At 40.3% G+C, this 20094-nt stretch overlaps 1 protein-coding gene across 7 annotated transcripts in view; it reads right to left on the bottom strand.

Moving 5' to 3' along the window:
- SORCS2 (sortilin related VPS10 domain containing receptor 2) overlaps positions 1–20094 on the bottom strand; it is a 937533-nt gene that overhangs the window by 13568 nt on the left and 903871 nt on the right. For 2 of the 7 annotated variants that reach the window (XM_059721554.1, XM_059721548.1), the window contains 4 exons: positions 19823–19922; positions 17428–17530; positions 3048–3205; positions 261–340 (listed from right to left, as the gene is read on the bottom strand). In XM_059721554.1, coding sequence (XP_059577537.1) covers positions 261–340; positions 3048–3205; positions 17428–17530; positions 19823–19922 — 441 coding nt within the window. The remainder of the gene's footprint in view (positions 1–260; positions 341–3047; positions 3206–17427; positions 17531–19822; positions 19923–20094) is intronic. The other 5 variants (XM_059721552.1, XM_059721549.1, XM_059721553.1 and 2 more) reach the window with 5 other exon arrangements.

The following is a 20094-nucleotide window of genomic DNA, read 5'->3' on the forward strand; positions in this document are numbered from 1 at the left end:
AATCAAATAAGATGATGGTTTGATCACACAACACATCAGGTGAAGGTGGTGCAGCAGCTCAGTGTACCTACAGCATATGTTCTGCTTTAGTGCCTTAAAGCTTTTGCTCATGATGAGTTTGTGGTGAATTCCTAGGGTTTCTATCCCAGTGACAGCATAAGGTGGTTCTCTTTGCAGCTTAAAAAGGTGGTAGTTGCCTTGAGGGGTGCAGGTGAGGGAGGAGAATGGAACCGGAGGCTTCCATTCAACATGCCACTGACCTGGGACTGGACACTGACCGGCATCAGCAATAAGGGAACTCTGTAGCTGTTCAAGTTGCCACCTCTCCCAGAAGGAGTCACTGCAAGGTAATGGTGTTGAGGAGTCCCAAGGTGGGGGTTGCGATAAAGTAGGCAACATAAAATATATAGAAAACAAAAGAAGTGGATGGGTGAGTCTGGAAATACTGTACTGTGAAAATTCAAAAGTTATGAGAAGAGAGAGAACAAACAGAAAACTAGGCTCGTAAAATTCTGCTGTGCATGGAGTGATCACCCTAGCAGCGGTGGGAAGAGGAAAAAAAAAACCCATCAGAATAAGTAGGACTCTCCATAAGACCTTCTGCAAGTAATGTTGTGAAAGAGAATTTAATATTACAGTAGGGATTATAACATATCTCATACCTCAAGCCAGAGAAAATAGAACAATATTGAGACAAATAGAAATGTTTTCTTTGCAGTGATGAGAACTATTGAAGCTATATAAATATTGGAGATAAAGAAGTCTGGTGTGGAGAAGTATAGGTTTCCGTCTTAAAAATACTCTTATGTTTTAAAACGGCATAGTAGCTGATAAATATAGATGGTTTTGACCCAAGCAAATGAACTCTTCATGCTCCACTACAATATCTGCTGGTGCTGAAAACCTGGCCAAACTACAAATCACATTTAGATCTGCATTTTCTAACCTAATTTCAGGCAGCATTGTTAAAAAAATCTTGATCTTACATTCCTTACTCAATCTCCATTCCCTACTGACTGCAACAGAAGTTTCCTCAGAGTAAGGAGTACAAGATCAGATGCCATGCAGCCTCAAAGTGAACAAGAAGGACTATTTTGAAGGTGTTATAAATCAGGGTAGAATTTCTTCATGCCAGTGACCTGTCCCAAGCGGCCATATACGAATAAATAGTGAGTATTTTTTCCACAACTATGAGAAGATTGTGTTTGAATAGCACCTGATATAAGCCAAGGTGTTTGAGAGCCAGATTCCAGTCTTGGAGGTGCTTAAAAGGGACTAGTGTGAAATCTAGGTGCCAAAGAATAATTCAGAAGCCACAAAATCAGTAGGCACCTAAGTTCAAGTAGTGCCTCTATTTTGGACCTCAAAATTCCTTAGGTACCTACAGTTGGGCTTCTGCACATGCTCAGAAGTGACCTGCTAGCTTGACCATCTAGACATCTACCTCCTGCCTAATCTTTGTTGTAATCCAGTTTGATACTGGAAAGTGCCTAAATCTCTACTGAGCAGAAATAAGTGTTCTGGATCAGAAGTTAACTGAGACGCACAATGTACCATCTGAATCAATTGTTTAAACCCTTCAGACTGATGGAGGTGTTTCCTATTGGTTGTATAGGCTCCTATGGATTTTCTATAGTGCTCTTTAGAGGCGATTCTTTCCCTATCTCTGTGTAGAGCACTCAGACACCTAGACATGGTCAAATCAGATTATTCTTCTAGGCTGAGACATCTAGATTGTAGGCCCTGGAACACCTAAATGTAGTCACTTGATGAAATTGGGTCTGACCTCTGTGCCTCCTACTCATTTTTGGCAGACTCCACTTTAGAGACCAAGGTCTCTGGAGGTATTTTAATCCAAACAGTTTTTTTTTTACAAAAAACAAAAGGATGCAGTTTTGCAGTTACAATCAAAGTTGCCTTTGTGAGCTTCGAAAGAAATCAGTAATGATTTTAGTGCATGGAAAATTGTCAAAATTTGTACAAAAACGTATACAACTATTTTGCAGGTGAATTTTGCACGTGGCTTTTTCCTTTTTCTAAATAGCTATGTCTCCGGGAAGCAAGAAGTAGTATACAGTCCAGCTAATGGAAAAGGAAAAAAACAACAGTAAAAGACAAAGACAAACGGGTTAAAGAAACAACAAAAGGTAGACAAAGAAAGCCTGCCAAAAAGTTTGTCCCATCTTCCTCATGGTAGATTTATGAAACCTTCTGTCTACATAGTTGTCCCCTTCACAGTGTTAGAAGTCTTGGAAACTTAGGGTCAGATGTTCCATTTTCACAGGATTGGCAGAAATGCACCTGAATGGTGTTACTGTGTGTTACATTTTTCAGGCAATTCTAAATTCTCAGTACAGTTGGAGTATTTTATAGGAAATGAAAAACTTAGACAATAATTATAATGATGGGCTGCCAGGATGAGCACTTTCATCAGATCTTGAATCATTTACTCTACTTTCATAGAAAGATTTCTACATGGAGATCACAGCCTCTGCCCAATGGATATTGGCAGTTCAGGACTGAAAATGGGAAAATTTCATGGAGTTTTCCAACTTAGAAATTAATTTGATATGTGTAGGAGAGAGTACATTCTCTTCCACTTCACATAATATAACAAATATACTGCTGAAGTCAGGTATAGTCTTCATTAAGGAAATATTCATTCTGCACATCATTTTACTTCACATGAAATTCATTATATTCAGTATTCAAGGCCTCAATGAGATTGTTTAAGTGCTAGTAAAGTTGAGCTATGCTGCTTACTGTATTATCCTCCTTATGTTGTTTGCAGATTGCATGACACTAATTATACTATTTTATGTAATGTAGTGTGTGGTCTAAATGATGTGTCATAACAATCAATAGCCTTGGCGGAATTTCAAACCAAACAGAAAGAGAGAAGATAAAATTAGAAGATCTCCTGGTAGGAGTTTACAATTTGCTTTCTCCTGAAGCAGAAAATCAAAAAGCTGTAAGTACAAATAAACTTGTAAAAATTACTGTCCAAGAAGACAAAATAAAAGTTAATAAAGTGAAGGTGAAGTTACCTCTTGCGTTACCTAGTGTTTGAGAGTCCATATCATCATCAATAAACTCCTCACCCTGGATGATGTTCTGAGTGTCCTCACTGTGATTAACAGGGCTGGTCATCTCCTGTTCTTTTTCATTGTGCATTTGGGCATAGACATTTCTGCCTGGCAGTTTCCTAAACAGTGTAGGGGGAATAAAGAGATCCATTGATGGAATTTAATTACCAGTGAAATAGTGTACAATTAACTTCAGGCCCCTATGGGAAAATCCACTAAGATTAAATAACAAATAATAATAGGTTCACAAAGTATCACTTAGCCATGTCTTACACTACTGCAGCATTTCTTGATCTTTTCAGGTTAATGACTCCTAATTTGAAGTAAAATTTTTCATGACCTTTAATATTAAAGAGTAAAAGTCCATTATACAATACCAACGATAAGATCATAGAATTCATCTCTATGTGTGCTTCAAAAGATTGAATGGATGTTTGATCTTCAAGGTCAAGGGTGAATGACAAGAGGGGGCATCAGATATCATTTGCTCTGGGTTGTAATAAAATTGTAAGCATCTCAAAAGACTCCCCCTTCCACAAATCACTTTTCGGTCCACTGGATGGGAAACATTGCACTACAGCATCCCTGAGATCATACCAATTTAAAAGCTAGGGAGGATATGTGACCTGCCCAGAGGTCATACAGAATCAGAGCCTCCACTGGGAATAACAGCAATGTGACATCATAATGTAAGTGCCACAGCATCGCCATCAGCTTCTCATCTGAGATAGTCAGAATGTCTGAACAATATTAAAAAGTAGTAAAACGGTTTATTTGGAAAGCATAAAGTGAAGCACTTTATCACCCATTCCTGATGCTAAGTCTCTACATCAATGATTTTTAACTGGGGTTTCACTGAACACTTCAACGGGGCGGCAAGGCCCTTTCAGGGGTGCTGCGGCATGGGTGCTGCTGCCAGGGTGTCCAGGTGGAACTGCCTCCCTCCAGCGTCTCATGCACAGCTGGATAAGCCTAAAGCACATGGAAGCACTCAGAGCAGACAGAGCTGTCTTGCACACCTCTGTTTCCAGAAGTGGGGGGGGGGAGGCTGACTGGGACAGGCTGCAGCAAAAGTTCTCCTGCCTGCTTTAGGCTTATCTGGATGAGCCCAAGGCACCCGGGGCAGTTCCACCTGGCTGTGATGGTGACAGCAGCACTCCAGATCCTAAAAACAAAACTAGAGAAGCTTCAGCATAACTATTCAGTAAGAAACTGAGCTCTATGAGCAAGGTATTTGAAAATGCATTTATTTTCTTCCATGAAAGAACTGGAGTGTTAATTTGAACATCGAGCTATTGCAATGTTCTGTACTGCATCTGTATTTGACAGCAGATTTGAGGAATGGAAGGATGCTCCCTGTCTCTCACCAAGCAGACACCTTTGATTTTAAGGGTAGAGGTCATGAGCTCCATTCCTCACTCTGTAATAAGCTGGTGATCATGGCTGTCAGTTTTGTGTTTGACCATAGATCATGCAACGAACAAGTCAAAAGGAAAAGTGGGGCTGAACTGTCCTGCTTCTGAGCTCCTTCAGTTGTGTAGTGACAATGAGTAGAAAAAAAACAACACAATTTTAAGGTAGCTCTCTAAAAATGGACAACTTCACCTCTGTACTCTGACAGCCATATGAAAGCTGGAAAAATACATGAATTGCTCTGTCTGCCCTAGACATTTCTGAAATGACCTGTGTTTAAATGTCATTTCAAAAGAAATGTTCTATTCCAGCTGGCATCATTTTGGTTTGAGTTTAGAAGTTATTGGATCAAATGTTATTTATAATGACAGATTCTGTTCAAAATATCACTAGCCACTTTCTACTGTACAGTAACAGGAAAAATATCAGAGGAAAATATACACAAAAATTTTGAAAAATATAATAATAGAAAATGTTAAACAATCAAAAAGATCAAAAGAAATTTTTCCCTATAATTTGACCTGTCTGTGAGATGAATTTGATCCAATGTGTTTAAACATAATGGAAGGCAACTTCAAAGAAGTCAAACAAAGAAAAATCACTAGCAGAGGGGGTTTTTTGGTACCAGAGAATGAGTGAACCTCACTTATTGGTTGATTGCAAGGACTGAGAAAGGACAACGGGTCCACTAACTGAGTTTTAGTGGCACAAGACCAAATTAACAGATGCCCATGCCCACTATGCTTCCTCCAAGTAACCTTCATTTCTTTTTATAATCTCTGCAAATAAAGAGTCGATGTATCAATATATCAACATTAAAAAACATGCTCATGACTATGTTGGTATATGAGTATTAACACAAGGTTGTTTTCCTGTTTTCAATGTTGGGGACAATATAACCATTTAGTGCATGGGTCTAGGCAAAAAACAAAAAACCCACACAAAAATTAGTGTAAAAATGTGGCATTTGAACCCTTCTGTTTTGTATTAGCAATATTCAAATTGAAATCACATTTATCTGAAAACAGAAAATGTTTAAACAAGATGTTCTTTTTACCATTTACTCTTGATCTGAAAAATGTATGCTCTTTGGATTGATCCTCTGCTGGAAACAAATACCTATACTGAGCAATTCACTTTGAATATCTTTAGCTGTTTTATTTTAAGCACAAGATATGGAAATTCAGATGTCTACTCTGAGAACTACAAGAAAAAAAAAAAAAGAAGAGAAAATGTAATCCTCTATTGTTCATGAATTCATTAAAATGCTGTTTCAGACTGATATTCTGGTCCTACATTAGGACTCTGTTTTTCCTATGTTGCATCTTTAATCATTCTATAGTATATAGTGTTTACATTTTAAAACATTTAGCAGCATGAAATAGTTGAGGAAATGAGAGCTACATGATCTAAATATTCACTAGGCTTTCTGAAGCCAGTAATTATTGGCTTTTATACAGTTTTCTTCATTTTCCAGAGGCTAGCTTCAAAGTCAATGAAGTATTTAAAATAAAGAATATGGAATATTATGATGTATTTTTGGCACTTAAATAAAAATAATAACAATACATTGAACAGAAGAGTTTGCCATGGTTTGGACTTTATTATGTTTGCATTAGTGCTCAAATGAATAATTTCGTTTTATTTTAGAGCCCTCATAATTTACTTGCCTCTTTCATGTTGAAAATACATGCTATTATTTTGATTTGAGAGGAATTTTTTAGGAAATATTATGGATCATTAAATTAGTGGCTGTTTTCACAAGTAAAATGGCTGGGACTAGAACTATATTCTCACAGAACATAAAAGTAATCCAGGCAAGAGGAGAAAAAGATAGGTTTGCTTCTGAGATAGAAAATGAGATGGAGAGTCAACGATGCAGAAAGATAACATATCTCTCCAGAGACTAGAAGCCATCCAGGAGAGGATGCATATACCAATAATGTTATACAATGATACCCAAGCAGAGGATGAATGGAGATGGGTACAGAAAACAATGCATTCTCTTAAGCAAACTGGGCAAATATAGGTGTGACAGGGGGCCTCTTGGGGCCGAGCTCTACGGCCTGCCCGCCTGTCACCATGACAGGGGCCTACTCAGGGCCGAGCTCTTCATGACCCGCCCACCTGTCTCTGGGCAACCGCCCACTTATCTCGCCTGCCACGCCTTTGATGATAATTGATTCATATATCGATGTCAATTAAGCAGGAGGCTGCCCATTGTAATGCCTCGATGCCGGGGGGCGTAACTGTGGCTCCGACCTCCCCTAATACCGCAGCCCAAGCCTCGCAGATGGCATCATGGTGTTCTCCTAGTCACTGGCCCCACACTGGGCCCCAGAATCATCCTAACAGGACCCCTCTCTGATCCTTCCTATCAGGCGACCTCTCCGCCATCATCCGGGCTACTAGCCCCCCCAAAGCCATGTTCCCCTCTCGGGTGTGGTTCCCCCGGAACCTTCGGCCACTTGCCCTCGCCCACCTCAAGGCCAGTCGGGACCCTAGGCCCCTGGCTCTTGGGCATCCCTCGCAGTGGGCCCCCGGCCCTTTTGACTACCGTAGTCCTGGCCCCAGCTTGGGCCAGTCGAGGGTACTCTCCCCTTCAGGCTGGGTCTCTCTAGCCGCTCACTCTGTCACTGGGCCTCACCGTGCCACTACTCCCTGTCCTCTTGGGGACAACCGCAGCACCATGCCCGCATCACTCCCACTCTCGGGGTCTGCCCTCTCTGGACTCCTCACAACATTGGCCCATCTGGGCCCCCCAACAAACACATGGGTAACCCACCCGGTGGTGGTGGGAGCTAGGGGTTAAGGCGCCCCGACCCGCCTTTCACCGGGGTGATCACTGGCCTAGTATTTCCTGGGTGCTCCCGCGCCACTGAGAGCCCCACCAAACCACCCACTCCCAGCAGGGTGCAGTTTCAGGTCATGCCCAGGACCAGGAGCCTCCTTGCCAACCCCTTGCAGCTCCCTCTTACCTCCAGGTTGTTCACAGCAGCCTTTTGGCCAGGCAATGTTGCTGCCTGCCTCCTGCAGCCAAACTGCCTTGTTTATATACGCAGCCTAAGCCTCAAAATGGCTGCCCTAATTAGGCACCTGGAGGCTGCCAGCTCCAGGCCCTTAAAGTGGCAGAGACACCCTGTGCTCTGCCACAATAGGCTAAAGTAAGCTACTGTAAATTGTTAATACAACTGGGTGGAAAATTGTATGCAGAGCATAACTACGATGGCTTACTAATAGACTGGCAGGCTGAATCGAGTGGGCTATAGACACTAAATCTAGAGACTTCAGAGCACAGGATTAGAATCCAAAGTGACCTTGAAAAATTGGGAAATATTTTGAAAGAGAAAAAAATTCAACAAGGATAAATAAAAAGTACTACAATTTAGTATAGACTAATCAATTGTGGAAAAACAAAATGGGGAACTACCGTATAGACAGGAACTCTTCAGTAGATCTTCTAATAGGATCATAGGAGAGTAGGGCTGGAAGGAACCATGTGATATCATTGAGCATTTTATACACATATTTTTTAGTCCCATGATGCACCAGAGATCTGCCGCTTCAGAGCAGACTTGAATAATTGAGTCTGCCCCACACACAAGCTGATGTGCACTGCACTGCATCACGTGCAGTGGTATAAGTGGCGAAATGTGCATCAGAAAATGGTGGTGGTGCGCTTTTGAACTAAAGCACCTTCTGTATGTTTTAGTTCAAAAGTGCAGTGCCTCCATTTTCTCAGCGCTGACGTGCATTTCGCCACTTATACAACCGTATGTGTTGCAGCACTGGAGGCTTTTCAAAGCGCCTGGCACTGCAGCACTTGCATGTGTAAAAATGTCCATTTAGTCCAGTCCCTGCTCAAGGAGGATCATCCCTGACTAAACCATCCCAGCCAAGCGTCTGTCCAACCTGCTCTTCAAAAATTCCAGGAATAGAGATGCTATAATTTTTCTAGGTAGCCTGTTCCTATACTTGAAAAGCAAGTTACTCCTAATCTCCAACCTAAAATTCCCTTGCTGCAGCTTGAGGCTATTACTCCTAGTTCTGTCCCCTGCAGCCACAGAGAAAAGCCCATCTTCATCTTTGCCATAATTGCCCTCCAGGTATTTGAACACTGTTATCAAATCCCCCTCAGTCTTGTTTTCTCCAGACTAAATAAAGTTAGTTCTTTCAGCCTTTCCTCAGAAGTCTTGCCTCCTAGACCCCTAAACAATTTTGCTGCTCTGCACTGGACACTTTTCAAAGTGCCCACATACTCCTTGAAACATGAAGGTTGAAAACTGAACATGGCATTCCAGGTGTGGCCTCATCGCTGCTGAATAGAGTAGAAGAATCACTTTCCTTGATTTGCAATGGACACTCCTGTTAATACAATTCAGTACATTGTTGGGTTTTTTTGCAACAAGAGCACACTCTTGGCTCATACTCATCTTACAGTCTATGGTAATCCCCAGGTCCTTCTCTATAGTACTGTAGCCTAGCCACTCATTCCCCAACCTGTATTTGTGCAGGCAATTATGCCATCCCACATGAAGGACTTTGCATTTGTCCTTATTTAATCTCATCTGATTGAATGCAAACATTTTCTCCAGTGTATCCAGGATTCTGGATCCATCTAGAGTATCTGCAACTCCACCCAACTTCTTGTCATCCAAAAATTTGCTAAGTGCACACTTAATCCCACTGTCTAAATCAGGGGTTCTCAATCTCTGGGCCATGGTGAGTCAGCTGCGAGTCCACAGCATGGTCAGCTGCCGGACTGGAAGTGACTGTGGACTGGCAAACTGCAGCTGCCCCAGAGCGGGGCAGAGAAGCGCTGGCTCCTTGTGCAGGGTCCAGGAGGGTTTGGACCACCCCCCTGCCCAAGGGGTGGGGGTATCCTTACCTGTCTGCCGGCATAAATTCCGGCCACAATCAACCACAACTGCTGGACTGCGGTTTGCCAGGACATGGACACTTCTGAGCTGCAGTTTGCCAGGCCACGACATAAAATCTTTGAGAACCCCTGGTCTAAATCATTAATAAAGATATTAAATAATACAGGATCCAAGATAGACCCTTGGGGAACTCCACTTGATACCTCCCCCCAGTAAGTGTGTCTAAACACATGCTGGTGCTCTGAGAGCCACTCTAATTAAAGTGCCTTCAGCATCACCTCAAAATGGTGGTGGGGCTGCTTTAACTAAGCTCGTTCAATGAGCTTTAATTAAAGCGCCCCCACCACCATTTTGAAACACAAGAGATGCTGAATACACACGATGCAGAGGCTACTGGAGCATGCTTACTAGCACACTCCAGCAGATTCGATTAATCAAGTCTGCTCTGACGTGCAGATTAGCATGTGTCAGAGCAGAGGTCTGTCACATCTATAGGTGCCCTAAGACATTGAGCCATTGATGACTACTCATTGAGCATGATGATCAAAGAAGTTATGGATCCACCTCTGAGTGCTTTCAGTTAGTCTGCATTTCTTTGTTAATGAGAATGTTGTGAGAGGCAGTGTCAAAGCCTTGCCAAAGTCAAGGTATATTATATCCACTGCTCTCCCCCCATCCACAAAACACATAGATTAACAATGTCATACTGTGTAAAAAAAAAAAGCCAACATCATACTGGAAATATAAGCTGCTATATATTTATAAGATAAACACTGTATCTTTGATGAGTGGAAAGGTTATTTCAAACATCTCAACGCTGGTAAGACCTCAGCTCAGCTCTTATACCAAGTTTTGTGCAACACACTTCAAGAAAGAGGTGGACAAATTGGAGAATGGAAAGACTCCAGAGGAAAGCAACCAAAATGATCAGCAGTCTAGAAAACATGACCTTTGAGGAAATACTGAAAGAATTTGGGTTGCTTGGTCTAGAAAATAAAAGACTGAGGAAGACATGATAGCAGCCTTCAAATATGTAGAAGGTTACTGCAGTCATCTTCTTCAGCAATCCCTTGCAGTTGAGGATGATTGTCTTCCATGATTCATGGAAGATATCTGTCCATTACTTCTTTCATTATGAAGAACTTGCTGCACATCAGCTTCCACACAGCTCTTGACAGAATGGGACCTTGATCCAATGGCAAAGAGACCAAGAAAACTGGGGATCTTGTTCCACTGCAGCTTTCATCTGCCTTTGCAGCCATTGGGATTCTAACATCTTCTGCCTGCTCTGCCATTGAGGACTTGTAGACCCACAGCTGGGGGCTGGGCAGGCTTATTATAGTGGCAACCTGTACTCGTCATATCACAGCTTGTCAAAGGATAAACATGGCTTTTCAGGAGGGAAAGCCTTGCCATCTACTGTCTTCATCACATCCTGGTGGTGCTTCTGCCACTTGGCCTGTAACTGCTTATTCATCAGCATTACCCCTGCTTATTTCACAGCTAACCTTCCCTGAAGGTCATTCCACTATCTGTCACCTGTGGACGTGCTGGGTAGCAGCACAGCTCTGCTATACAGAGTGGAAAGTTATTAACCATTCTCCTTGTCTACTATAATTGGGACAAGAAGTAAAGGGCTTTATGTTTGCAACATGGGTGATTTAGATTGAAATAATTAGATTTCTAACTGCAACTAGAATTAAGCACTGGAATAGATTACTGAGGTAGAGTGAGAAATTCTACTGATGAAAGTTTTAAATAGCAGGTCAGGTTTATATATAGCTGGTTCACACCCCTGGCTTGGGGGATGGACTAGATAACTTTGTAAGGTCCCTTTGGTTCTTATTTTCTATGATTCTATGATTAATCTTACATGCCTATTGTTGTACTAAGCAATGAAGGATGATCTCAGCTCCTTTTTAGTAATGTGATACATACATGGCAGCTTTGATGTGGTTAAAATATAATTTTTCTTCCCTTGAGTTCACATAGTAGATATAGAGCTATTTATCTGAGCTTTTTTTACCCCACAGTGTCCCATGCACTGTGGAAGCTAGCTAAAAGGGTTGCTAAACAGATGAAGGAATTTTGTCCCGATGACTAACAGGATATTCATAACAAACATAACCATAAACATCAAAAAGAGAGGGGAGACTTTTTATTGGGACTGAATTCAATGTAAGAAGGATGGTAGAGTTTTTAGAGACAATATGCAGATCCTCAGCCCTTTCTAAAAGAGGGATCTCACTCCCACAACTTTCCAATTGCTTATGATATTCAAGTGATGTGCTGTGGCCATTATGTTTAACCTGGATGATAAAACTGTTGTGGTGTGCTAATGAAGCTGGCAGCATATTGCTAGCTTGAAGCACCAGATTGTTAATTGTCTGATACATAAAGTATGAAAAAGAGACTTTTTTTTTGCCTCTGTAATATTCTTATGCTCTGAACTGCCTCCTGCTTTGGAACCTCAGCAGGATTTGTCTCACCTTCCATCCCACAATAATCAAAATTTTGGAAAAGTTTATTGAAAACATCATTCCTTTACTAATGAAATGAAATGCTTGCACTTTCCTTTTAAAAACATTATAACTTTGCTGTGGAAAATACTTTTTAAAAGTAGCCCCTGAGCCCAATGTGTTAGTTAAAGTGTCTGTAAAGCACTGTGACCACTAGAACTTTTAAAGTCTTTAGGCTGCCCGTGCTTATTGATCTCTGTCCTGGGTGGGGGTGGGTGGGGTATACTCTCGTGAATCCCAGCCACTTATAATGTTTAGTTCATGTAATAAATGTCTAGGACAGAGTGGTACAGATACTCTGTTTTATAGACTCATTTGTTGGGAATTCTATTTCTTCATTGAAAGAACATGTGAAAGTGTAAAAGATGTATACTTATGAGTCTGAGTCTGAGTCAGGCTCATAGGCTGAATTAGGCTGTGCTGGTAAATATTTCACAAGTGATTCATATCTTTCCCTAAACACTGTGTTTTCATAGATTCTTGGTTTGGGAGATTGTCTGCTTTACACTTCAGAAGAATTAAAACTTATTGGAGAGTGCATGCTCCTGTTCCCTGTCATTGAACGTACTGTGTTCGGAGACTTAAGTGAGAAATGTCTTCTTTTTTAATATCCTAATTTTTCACTAATCTGCTTTAGAAAACTTATTTTGAGACATCCACTGGTCTAAGAAATCTGTGACTTGGGAATATTTTGCTTTTCATTCAAAGATCCTCTTCCAGTATGACCTTAAAAACATGGGTTAGAAAGGAGGAAGTGTGGGGGGGGCAACCTTTTTGGCAGAGGCACTAATTAGCCCTGTCCCCTCCAAGTGTCACTCTAACCCTTTCCCCTACCTGATCTGCTTTTTTGCTGTCTGTTCCCTGCCACTGTATTTATAGTAACTGAGTATCTGTCACACTATTTTTTAATTCAAATATTATCTTATTGAATGTGTACATGTTGTATAACACAATAACCTCCTTGTACTGAGGAATGGATCGTATTGAAATCCAGTACATGAATTCAAAACAGAAAGTACTGCATTTGGAATAATGTTCTAGGGAGCATTTGATCAACTCAGCACATAATTAGATAAAATGGGGGCATTTTGGAATAATAATAAATGTTTGCAGTTTTATTTCCAACAAAAGTAGCAGATGAGAGTCTTCCTAGTTCGTGTTTGAATATTTGCTATTATGATGTATCCTGAACAATGTAACCCAGTCAAGCAACCTAATCAGTAGCTGGATAGACAAGACAGACAAAGCATATTGTTCTGTATGTGAAAAATGAATCCTGTGGCTCATTATTCAGCCTAACACAATGATTTTCATCCTAATTAGAACAATGGTAAATGGTAGCATTTTAATCTTCCCTCCTTAATGTGCATTTTTTCAGCAGGAGCAATGATACCATATCACTGTTTGCTATATACCTCTGGTCCACTAGAATTCTCCTCACCTTCCCACTAAACTAACATTCTCCTCTTTTCTAGAATATGAGGTATTTCACATGCTGCCTAGTGAAAGAGGTCTTACTTAGGATTATTCTCCTCTAATGTTTTGTGTGCATAAACGTCTTACAAAGGGGGATGAACTGTAAACCCTCGAAGCTGATGACAGCAAACAATACTTGAACAAACAGCAGATTCTTTCATGCTCATCTGATTGGTTGCCTGGCAGAGAAAAGGGGTGATAAAATCAGACCCAGTGCCCTACTCACTCATTGGGCATGTCTACATGAGATGTTTACTGTGCAATAAATTAATTAGATGTGTAATAAAAGTCAGGTATCTACATGTGGTATCTACACATGCACCCCTATTAGGCTGGAGTAGATTAATTTACTGTGTGGCATAATATTACTTGTAAATACAGGTGATATCGTGCTGCAGAGTAAAATATTCTGCAACAGTGCGTGTGTAGACACTGCCCTGGCTCGCTGGGGCACAAGGGTGCTTCATGTGAGGGCTGCCTGCCAACTAGCCCTACACTGAAACACTCTTATACCCCAGCCAGTCCCTCTGCAGCACGCTGAGCCAGGCTGGAGCAGACCCAAGCTGGCAGGCTGACTCCTGGAGCCCCCTACCAGCCGGGGCTGCTCCAACCTGCTCAATGTGCTGCATTCCCGGGCTCACATGTAACTGGCATTAATATGCACATGTAGATGTGTGCATTCTTGGCTTTCCCTTTTTGACTGACAAGAAGTGTGTGGCGCCTGTGATGTGAACTGATCTTGTGATGGGATATGATTTGGAAATGGACACAATGATTGCATTTATATTAGGTCAAACACTCAGAAAGCATTACACTCAACTTGTAAAACTGCTCAGCTCCTAATAGGTGCCCAAATAAATCATCACATTTTTTAAACTTGGCTACAACAAGGACTTCTAGGTGGTCTGAGCACTTTCAAAATTCTGTAGTTAGCTGCCTACAAGGTCCACAAACTCCTCCACAGTTGTGTTTTGAGAGCAGATGAAAATCTGGCCTTACAAACTATCAGTCACAATTGCCCCGAATTTAGAAGTGAACAGGCTGGAGGTTGCCTACCTCTTTACCTTAGACGGTCATTAGATTTCAAAAATTCAGCATTCAGTAACTCAAGACTACTTTGTTTGCTACTGAAACTGACCCATGGGTGCATCTATGTTTTGCCACTTTACCATCCAATGCCATAGAAACAGGACTTCCTCCACTTTCTTAGGAGCCTACAGGAGAATCTAAAGGAGACCACTTCCTGGAAGCTTTAACAGTGAGCCCAACATTTCTTTTTCTTTTTCTAAACATATTTCATCCCCTAATTCATACCCATTCCTTCCCTGCACTACTCCATATAACTCTTCCTCTCTTATGTGTATTTATGACTTTTGAGTATGTGAAGTGTCATTTTGAGCCTTAGCTTTATTTTATCTAATCTGCAGTGACCACCCTCTTTAAATTTTCTCATAAATTAATCCTGTCATCTTTCAAACTTTCTATGAATTATTAACTATTCATTGGGCCAGCAAAGAGTAAGAAAGAATGACTGTACTCTTCTGCTTGTCCATTCATAGCATCTGATGAAGAAGGATGTAGCCTACAAAAGCTCATATCTCTCTCAACAAATTAGTCTACCAGGTGCCACCCTGTCTTGCCTTCCACCAAAGTTCAGACAAACACAGCTAATTACTTCCCTGTACTCCTCTAGTTATGGCATTCATCTGACAGATTATGGTCTCTCCTCCAAGAACATTTATTTTATACGAAGTGGAACAGCTTCACAACAGAGGGGAAACAAAGCTGTGAATAGCCTATAGACTAGTAATTGGATCACTTTTTTGAGAGAGATCAACAATGTTTTTCCTACCCCTACTTGTGCATTAAAACTCAGGGATTCCTAACAGGGAATATATTTCACATTTCCCAAACAATAAGGGCCAATTTGTGAATTATTTACCCCATGTGTGAGCAGTAACTCATAATTCAAGGAGGCATCACTCATGAGTAAGAGCTCACCCAGGAGACTAAAGGGGTGAAAATATGGCCCCAAACATTAGTAACACAAGATTTTTAGACGTGGTTAGGGATTTTAGATATTCCATGAGAGAGGCATTAAAGAGACCCTGATTTTTCACACACTTTCATGGTCTGTATTTTCTGAAAATACGGGTCTTTAGGCCACTTGAAGTTGAGCCCTCAAAAATGGGTGCACCTGAAAAAATTATTAGATACCTTTAAAAGTATTTAAAAAATAATTCTGTCAATGCCCTGAAAATCAGACTTCTCAGGGAGTAAAACTGGACCCTGTTGCACAGCGTTGACAGCAGTTATTAGCCTACTGAGAAACACCTGCTTGTGCCACACATTTTTCTTAATTTGAACCCCTAACTAAATCAAACACAAATGAAAATTTAAAGGAAAGTGATTTCCACAGGAAAATTAGAAAAGCATTAGGGAAGTTACACTATATTACAGCTCACAAATACTGCTATAATTCTTATTGGCAATAACTATGCTTTTCAGGAAACAATAGGCCAGGAGAACAGTTTAGGAAGGATTCAAGATGGTAATAATTACTTTTCTTTCTTTCTTTCTTTCTTAAATATTTTATAATACTTGTACCACTTGTTAGCTGTGTCTGTTGTTTAATTGCCTCAAACCTAAGAGTTAATAAAATGGACCTCATAATAGATAACACAATAAAGTTTTATTATCCTATAATATAAACAGAGACACTTCAATGCACTGCTGTTAAAAATAATATAATTGTATCACACCAACCATTTTATGGTGCTTTTTGTGGTTGCAGACACCCAAAATAGGTAGCTGGAGTTCTGTGCTTTTATTTCAGTTGTACAGTGGAGTCGCATCTTACGTGGGGGTTAGGTTCTAAAGTCAACGTGTAAGGCGAAAATCGTGTATAGTCAAAATTACCCTTGAAAATCCCTTAAATCGCCCATATTGGGGGGTCGTCAGGGCTTGATGTCGATCCAGGAGATGATGGGCTAGGCTTGGGTGATGGAGATCGAGTTGTAGACGAAGTGGTTGGCTCTGGCTCAGCTCGAGAAGTTGATTGCGTAGGCTCATCTGCTGCTGGTTGTTTTTTCTTGGAACACATAATGATCAGCAACTGTCGTTGTTGTCTCTTGAGCTGCTCAAACATTTCTTGGTATGGTCTCAAATCGTCCGCAATACAACACGTGATTTTGAGGCTTTGTTCCATGGAAGGATCGTATTCAGAAATTAAATCATTCAAGTATTTTGCTGCTTGGAACACTTCAGCAAATTTATGAAGATTACTGGCTCTTCCTGTTCATTGTCATCATCTTCATCATCATCTCCGAGCACGTATAGTCGAATTCACGTAAGTTAAATGCGCGTATGATGCGACTACTGTACATAAAGTCTGATATACAATTCAACGTTTCATCCATAAGAACAGTCAGTCACCAAGAGATTTAAGATTCTCCCGTGGATGTACCAAAGCAAGCATCAGTGAAAAAGGTATTTTTGCTGATATGTACTCTCATCTAACTGCTGTATTTTTGCTGTTACAAAAGCACAGCATGGCACCCTAGTCTGTAAAATTATTTTTATTTTCATTAAAAAAAAAAAAAAATCAATGATGAAATAAGAATTGACTAAATTAATGTGTAACAACAGTAGGGTTTTGTCCAATGAGAATGTTTTATCACTGGCTGGCTGTTCAAACCTAAACACTTCTCTATGCAGAACCAAAAGTAAAATAAAATAATACCTAAGCAGCAAATAACTCATCAGGTTTAGGAGTTTGTAATTAGAAACATATTTTAGCATAATTATCTTCCTTGGTGGTTGTACTGAGGCAAACTCTTCCTATTTATCTTCAAACACAGCACCAAGAGCCAAACGTCAATATTTAACCTTGATGTCTAAAAAGCCCAGAAAACCATGGGCTTTGAACCTTGGAGACTTGTCAGGACATGGCCTCAAAAAGGTTGCCTTTTCAAGCAATTAGATGCAGTTTGGTTGAAATGCTGACAAATCTAGTTCTTAAAATGTATGTACTCTAAAGTCAGGTGTACTTGCCTTTTAAATTTGTACAGGATGAAAGCACCAACTACAACGAGACAGATAACAAAGAGAACTACGATAGCCCAGTATCCACCACCTCCTCCAATCCTCTGAGAATCTGAAATGAGAAATATATAGTGGAAAAGCTTAGTAAATCTGGTTCGCAACTAATTAGCACCCTGAATTTGCTTCCCTATTGAAACTCTTAAGTCAAAATCACTAAATTTTTCTTTTATAGCTTCTTCTCTTCATTCCAAATGTAGGTCCTTCAAAGAAGCAGCAACACATATCAGCTAGTTGGCAGATCCATGGAAGCACAGAAAATGCATTTCAATGAAATAACAATATTACTCTGAGTGATGATTTTTCAAGAACCTCAAAAGGTACTGTAGGCATTATTCAATCGACATTCATGTTGCCATTTTTATATGATATATAAATACTACATGTACATTTTAAAGATGAGGAAACTGATGCACAAAAAGATTAATTGTTTTCTCAATATCACACAGGGCAGTGACTGGAATGGAACCTCTTCTCAGTTCTCATACCCTGCTTTTACCAACATGAAACATTGGCTTTCGAAGCAAATGATTTCTATAATAAGTTTCATACTACATATTACAGTGACAGAGGCCAGGATATGGAGAGCATAAGTATTATTTCTTCTCTGAGATTTAATTTGGCAATATACAATTTAAATCACTCTTTATGGAAGTGTTAATGTTGCACAATGCACCATGCTCTGTCTGCCGGCTTGGTATCATTGAGTAACAAGCCAAATAGACATCATGGAGAATGATATTCATGCAAAAACAAAGATGCTTTGACATGGTAAGAAACAGCTTGAGTTGGAGCTGCCCTTCATATTTAAAATGTGTACATTGAATGGATATTTCCTTCTAGTAGGTACTAGTATTATTGTACCAGGAATTGGAAAAACGACAGTTAGAATACCATGTGCACTTCTGGTCACCAAAAGAGAGAGAGAGAGAGAGAGAGAGAGAGACAGTTAGCCATGTTAGTCTGAAGTCAGGCAGAAGGCCAGGCAGTGGTGTACCTTATAGACTAACTGAATCAGATTGTATAGGCTTTCTTGAGCCACAGTTCACTTTTCACGAATGCTTACACATCTGATTCAGTTAGTCTGCATGGTATACCACTACCTTGCCTCCTGCCTAACATTAAAAAAAGATGGACTGAAACTGAAACTGGTTCAAAGATAGCTAAGGGAACAGAGACCTTTTCCTCTGAATGAAGTTTTAATTAGTTTGTCTTGTTTAGCTTAGTGAACAAGATTGAGAGAGTATATGATGAATCTTTACAAGTACAATCTTTACAAGCTGGGAGGGAAAAGAGCTTTCTACATTGAAAACCAAGGTCAAATGCCTACAAACCAGCTTTAGATAAACTTGAACTAGAAATCAGAAGATTTCTAATTATCAAAGAAACAAAGTTTGGGAATGGCCTTCTGAGTCAAGTAGTGGGGCAAAGAACCTGAATTCCTGTAAGACTGAACTGAATACATTTATGGAAGGGATGATATGACAGAATCTTATCACCGCGCTCTGGATAAGCAGTCCGTGTATATGCGTTACATGGAACTGTATATTTTCAGTCTCCATTTTGGAATACAGAAAAAACTCAGCGTGGTAGGTGTCTGGTAATCCCATGTTACAGGGCTTCTGCTGGTTTTTAGGAAAAAAAGTGCTTAGAGAAAAAAAAAACTGTTTTCCCCTAGATCAGACTGGCACAGACCACAGGAGATGGTTGTCTTCCTCTGTAGCATTAGACAGGGCACTATTTCCCTGTCATTAGGATGGCAGTGGCAGTGCATTGGCAGTGCTAGTGTCACTTCTGCGCTTGCCTATGGGCATGTGATATGTGTTCATGTGATTTCATTGTGCCTTGTAGTTGTGTGTTAGGATTTGAAGTGGGGATTTTGAGATTGGTTAAATAATTTCCTACAAACACTGAGGACTGGATTTGATGGCCCAGGCGGCTCCTTTTAGCCTTGTGTTCAGAAATCAAATCCACACACAATTGCAAGATACTTTTCAGTCTGTTCCTAATTAGATCTCTGTTTTTGTAGACTTAAATGCAGCCAGGAACTCAGATATCTGAGAGTCCAAACTGTGCATAACCATATGTAGTTGGCCAATTTTTGATTATCTGTCAAAATCTGGCGTATAATGAAAAGAATGAAAGCAATAAGGGAAAATACTTTCAATCTTCTCACAGGGTATCCAAAAGAATAAAACAATGAAAACATAATGGATAGTATCATTTACATTAGTGTATACCAGGAAAAAGCTATTATTTCTCAGGAGAGTTTCTACTTAGTTCTATAGAAATCTAACAACTATCTACAGACTGAATTGTTTTGGTGTTTTGTCTGTTAATTTTTTACCTGCATCGGAGTCATCTAAAGTCACTAAGACCCAATATCCCCCTCTCAGGAAGAAACTGATGTTGTGTGCATTCAAGGCTTGTTTTATAGCAGCTATTCTCTGAAAACACAAAAAAGATAATGTCAAGCATCTTTCACTCAGTTCAACCTTTAGGAATTCAATGCACTAAACAAAAAAGCCTCTCAGTTCATGGTATTGTGAGAAACACACAGGACACATGTCAACCGTTTTTATGAGTTGCACGTAACCTTCAGGAAATTCCAGATTAAAA

This window comes from Alligator mississippiensis, chromosome 2, assembly GCF_030867095.1.
Source record: "Alligator mississippiensis isolate rAllMis1 chromosome 2, rAllMis1, whole genome shotgun sequence".
NCBI classification, from domain to species: Eukaryota; Metazoa; Chordata; order Crocodylia; family Alligatoridae; genus Alligator; species Alligator mississippiensis.